Below are 5521 nucleotides of genomic sequence, written 5' to 3'. Positions count from 1 at the left end.
AACAAAGCATATTCAACTGGAACAACCCACCATTTGATTAGCAACAAGCCTAATAAAGGTTTTAAATAGACATGAACTGAGCGCTCATGTGATTTTGATCTTCTTACTGTGATCTGCTGCTAAGATCAAAAATGTTCAGTGTTCAATCGAAGCTTGTGAAGCACAGTTTCAGGAGCGGGAACACACCCCAATTACACCCCTTCCGGCTCCTATATAAACTAGCCTAACCCTCTTCCCCCTCTTTCGCTCTCGTATTTGAGTTCCTTATCAACGCCCCTTTCATACGTTTAACGTATCCTACACGTCGTCCTATCTCGTCACTTCGACAATTTCCTTATCAACGTCCCTTTCATACGTTCAACGTAAGCTACATGTCATCCTATCTCGTCACTTCGACCAGTTCATTAGCAACGCCCTTTCACAAGTTCAACGTAACACAATTTGTCCTAGTTCGTCACCATAACTATTTCATTATCGATGCCTGTTAGAGCCTCTCTTCATTGCCGAAATCAGAAAAGCGCCTAATCATTCCCGGTCACACCAGCACTTTCTCCACGTATCATCGTCGCACCATTCTGAAGATCCCCTCAGTGTTGGTGGAGGCTTTTGGGGGTCCTCGCTGCCCGCACACCGCATCAAGAGCACAAACGATTCATTCAAATCTTGTTAATAAATTTGTCAAACGTATCTCATTGGTAGTGTGGTCCTTGCTCGTGAATCGAAGCTTGTGAAGCACACTTTCAGGAACGGGAACACACCCTAATTACACCCCTTCCGGCTCCTGTATAAACCAGCCTAACCCTCTTCCCCCTCTTTCGCTCTCGTATTGGAGTTCCCCCACCCCCCCGCCCTCTCTTTCTGTTCTTCTCTCCTTTCTCATAGGTTCCAAGGGGGTCCTCGCTGCCCGGGAGCAGCAGCGGATCCTTCATACGGCCTCCCCACACCGCATCAAGAGCACAAACGATTCATTCAAATCTTGTTAATAAATTTGTCAAATGTATCTCATTGGTGGCGTGGTCCTTGCTCGTGAATATTTTTTGCTTACGTCAACTACATGTTTGATGTCAGTGCAGCTTGACACTAGAAATGTGTTTTCATATTCATCTACTGAAAGTGGAAAGAAAATTATAGGTGTTTACTTATGAGCTTGATTTGTGACATCACAACTGGTTTGGAGTCAATCACAATCCAGTATGCAACTTATACAAGTGTGATGTGGACAAAACACAGAAAATGGACTTTACAGTGAAGTAAGACACGTCTTATGCCCAGCACATAAAGTTTTGAAATGAACAACATTTACATAATCAGAGTTGTAAGCTGAGGAAGGCACGAATAAAATAAGGATGTAGTGGTAGTAGTATGCTTATGATTTATTGTGAAAGGAGGAGTTAAAATCAAAAGATCAGAAATATCAGGATAAATCTTCAGATGGGGGAAGGAATGTATGCATGTTTGTATGCCAGAAGAAAGTGTTATAAGTCCTTTGTTGTTTTCAATTGATGGTGTGTGTGATGATATTGGGCAAGTTATAGGGAAATCTTTGTTGGCAGATGTTGGAGATAATTGGAGCAGAGGTCCAAATGTGTAATAACAGAGTGGGGAGATGGCAGGTCTGCTTTGAAAGCTATATGTATATAAATATATGTTAAATAAGATTAACTCTAGATTATAGGTGTGTGGCATATGTGTCTAAAACCTTGTTGGGAAACCTTGAGGTAGAACAAGCACAAGCATTAAGGATATGTAGATTGGCTTTTAAAACAACATTTGTGTCAATGTTGCAGAGAGATATGGGGGAAATGCTGTTGGAGTTAAGAAGACAGCCATTGTACAAGGTGCTATCGAGTCATGCAAAGATCTTTGGTTAGGACATTAAAAAGAAGGCTAGTGAAGTGTGCAGCCTTCTTTGAATGGGTAAGAGATGAACTTGGGGGAAATTGTAAGATCATTAATTCATACATCAGAAAGATTTACTGTGGTTACTTACAGATAAATACAGTTGGCTCTAAAGATTCAACAACAGGTAGATCGGGCGGCAGCAGTAATAATCCCTGAGTTTAATATTAAGTGTGTGAAGAGACTTACTGATGTCTGTTTTTGCATGTGAAATGATGGCTGTGGTATATTGACAGAGTGGTAATTGCATCAGATTCATGGGCAGCATTTAATGAGTTTAACATTTTACAACTCCAGATGCAGAGAGAACTTATTGTTTGAAATACTGCAGTCGTTATTCAGAATTCATCAGATGCGTTAGTTTAAGTTTTGTGTAGGTTATGTTGGAATTGATGGGAATAAGGAGGCGGACAAAGCAGCAAAAATGGGCTTTGAAGAGTACGTGTGTCACATTAATGTAAATATCACAAAGGTAGGACTTTATGTGACGATTAAGGGACAAATAAAAAAAGATTGGACCAGAATGAATGGAACAAAGAAAGTAAATGGAGGTATATTTTAAAAAAAGGAATGGTTGTTATAAGTCAAAAATAAATGGAAAGCTTTTACTAACTTCCCCCCCTCTCTGTGTGTGTCTAACAACTTTTTAACTGAGTGACCACAGTTGTGATTGACAGTGTAGTTTCATATAAAGTTGTTTATTTTTAATTTCTAAAGGCATTTATCTTTGTTGTAGTTTTTTATACCGTGTGTGCATGCTGGATCATTCTTTTTTCCACATGTGAAAAGGTTGTTTTTTGTTGGTTTCTTTTTCTTTTTTTTGTAATATGAAGAAAGCTTCAAAGCTGACACCAAGCAGAATACTATATAGCAGTGTGTAATATACACTGAAAGAACTGGAAAATAGGACATACAGGGCTTAGGATGCTGAATAAATATGCAGTGACTTGAGAACATCTCGATATAAGAGAAATTTAAATGTCCATGTCAGAAAAAGCGAGTCAACATATGGCAGTTTGCTGGTTGGATTACTTCCTTATTCAATATGCTAAGTCCATATTGTTTGTGAACAATAGAGTGTTATTAGAGTGGATGGTTTGTTGTTGATAATAAATGGTAAGACCAAAATATACTGTTCAGGCCCTCTATGTGTGTGTGTGTGTGTGTGTGTGTGTGTGTGTGTGTGTGTGTGTGTGTGTGTGTGTGTGTGTGTGTGTGTGTGTGTGTGTGTGTGTGTGTGTGTGTGTGTGTGTGTGTGTGTGTGTGTGTGTTGTTCCTGACATACTATATAGGTAAGTGGATGGGATAGAAGCTGCACCTTGAATTTTCCTTATCAGTGTTTCAATTCTGTCTATAAAAGAGTTTCTCATTTCCTTCCCCAGTCTCTCAGGGGGCTTGAATCTGTGACCTCCTGTCATCACTAAACCAGACAAAATGAAACATTCATGATCTCAGTGGGGGAACTGTGCCAAAGCAGATACAGGGAACTATAGACTCAGGGGAGGACAAATAAATAATGAGTACAATGCAGACACTAAAAGTAAAAAACGATAGTTTTGAAACTACATCAGTTGACAGTATGCACACTCTACATTATATTGGGACATATTAGAGTAACATAATTATAGATGCTCTTATGCCATCTAGTGGCACTGACAAATCCATGAATATGTGTACTGGAGGTATCACGTCGCCTGTAAGCTGCATAGTGGACTATGATCGGCTCCCAAAATTGTGATGTCATAGATCATGCTGGCAGGTAAACACCTTTAACTCAGAACTAAGTAGATTTGAAAAAAAATAAACTTTCTCTCTTCCACAGATGAATGTGGAAACAGTCTTGTAGTGTCAAACTCTGCACATGTATCAGTCTGCACATTGAAGCTCAAACATACATATGAATTACAGAAGTACAGAACACTATAAAATTCAAATATGGCTGTGTTGATATTGATATTTACATTTAAGGCACTTAGCTTATCAGATCCAGAGATGGAAGTGTAACAATGAAAGTGTCATGGAAATAAGTTTTCCTATATTATGTAATCATTGGTAAAGTCTTATGATGACAGCAGTTTTGCCATTTCGATGCTTCAGTACATCATTGAAAAGAAAAAATGATTAATTGTCTTTATAGTGTGATAAAAATAGCACAACAAAAATCATTTTGCACTGACTTTTATTTTTTTTTACTGACATTTTAGACGACTTTTAGACTTTATCTTACACGCTATTGTCTGGACATATTGAAAAAATTTGGTAACAAGAACTGGAAGATCATATTAGCTTTTGTTTTCCTAAATAATATCTTTGTCAACTTGTGCGATATGTATACAGTTTGTTTTTTTTGTTTTGTTCATTTAAATGAACCTAATTTTTACTGATCTGACCTGAGTTGACTTGAATTAGATTTAATACTTGCTAGCATTACTTTCAACAACCTCTAAAGGGCAGTACAGAAAATTATATAATTCAAATACAGCTGTGTTGATATTGATATTGATATTTAAGGCACTTAGCTTATCAGACCAGAGATGGGACTACAAAAGTGAAAGTGTCATGGAAATCCTATTCCTTTAGTATATAATCAGTGCCAAGGATGTATGATCACAGCGATTTGCCATTTGTCTTTATAGTGTGATAAAAATAACACAACAATAATCATTTTTTACTGACTTTATTAAAGACATTTTAGACAACTTTTAGACTTCATCTTACGCTCTACTATCTGAATATATTGAAAGAATCTGGTAACAAGAACTGCAAGGTCATAATAGCTTTTGTTTTCCTAAATAACATCTTTGGCTGTGAAGGGGTCAGCAGGTCAGCAGTGTTGTTAGCATCTGTAGAGCAGGTTGATCCTTTTGACGTCCCAGCCTGACATGCCTCGCCTCTGACCGATCTGGGCTCTGGGGTTGGGGAAAGGGGTGATGGTGTCCCTGCCATTGATGGAGAAGGCTGTTCTTCCATAGTGCATGATGGAGGAGTAGTCGTAAGGAGTGTTCAGGTTGTTGGTGTTCTGCTTGTGGAAGTTGTAGGCCATCGCTCGGTCCATGTTCTGCCAGTTGATCCTGACGTAGCCATCACGGTCGCTCCTGGTCTGCTCGTGCTGGAAGCCCAGAGCGTGGTTAATCTCGTGCTGGATGATGCCGTGGTAGAGGCAGCCCTGCTTGTTGATAGAGAGCACCTGCCTGCCTCCTGATCTGCCCAGAGCCGAGAAGCATCCGCCTCTGCTCTCGATGCTGAGAAAGTCGCGCTGGTTACTACGGCGGACGAAGCGGATGCAGGTACTTCTGTGGAAGCCACTCATGGCTCTCTCAATCTTCTGCCTCTCCCAGTTGGCGAACTGACCGCTGATAGTGAAGGGGACCACCACCTGGCCATTAGAGGCCTTCCTCCACAGGCAGCTCTGGGACCTGCATCGTATGGCGTTTCTGGTGTTGGGGGGCAGCAGGTCTCCTTCCAGCAGGATCTCATTGGTGGCATTGTTGGAAATCAGAATTCTGGTGCCGATGTCAACAGTGTCATCATTCACCTCGTCTTCGATGTCTTCCTCCTGGATAGGATCTGCCTGACAGAGGCCGAGCAGCAGCAGCAGCAGCAGGCTGACAGAGGGATTCAT

At 40.3% G+C, this 5521-nt stretch overlaps 1 protein-coding gene across 1 annotated transcript; it reads right to left on the bottom strand.

The window, feature by feature from the left end:
- Positions 1-4735: 4735 nt before the first annotated feature.
- On the bottom strand, positions 4736-5521 carry LOC134001372 (high choriolytic enzyme 1-like). Its single transcript, XM_062440996.1, has one exon. It carries the CDS (start codon positions 5519-5521, stop codon positions 4736-4738), a length of 786 nt encoding a protein of 261 aa, XP_062296980.1.

Source organism: Scomber scombrus, chromosome 1, assembly GCF_963691925.1.
Source record: "Scomber scombrus chromosome 1, fScoSco1.1, whole genome shotgun sequence".
Taxonomy (NCBI): Eukaryota; Metazoa; Chordata; class Actinopteri; order Scombriformes; family Scombridae; genus Scomber; species Scomber scombrus.
This window is presented reverse-complemented; position numbering and strand designations above follow the sequence as displayed.

Bases quoted from the DNA above. Each gene is read 5' to 3' on its own strand.
- LOC134001372 (XM_062440996.1), bottom strand. From the start codon at position 5,521: ATGAATCCCTCTGTCAGCCTGCTGCTGCTGCTGCTGCTCGGCCTCTGT.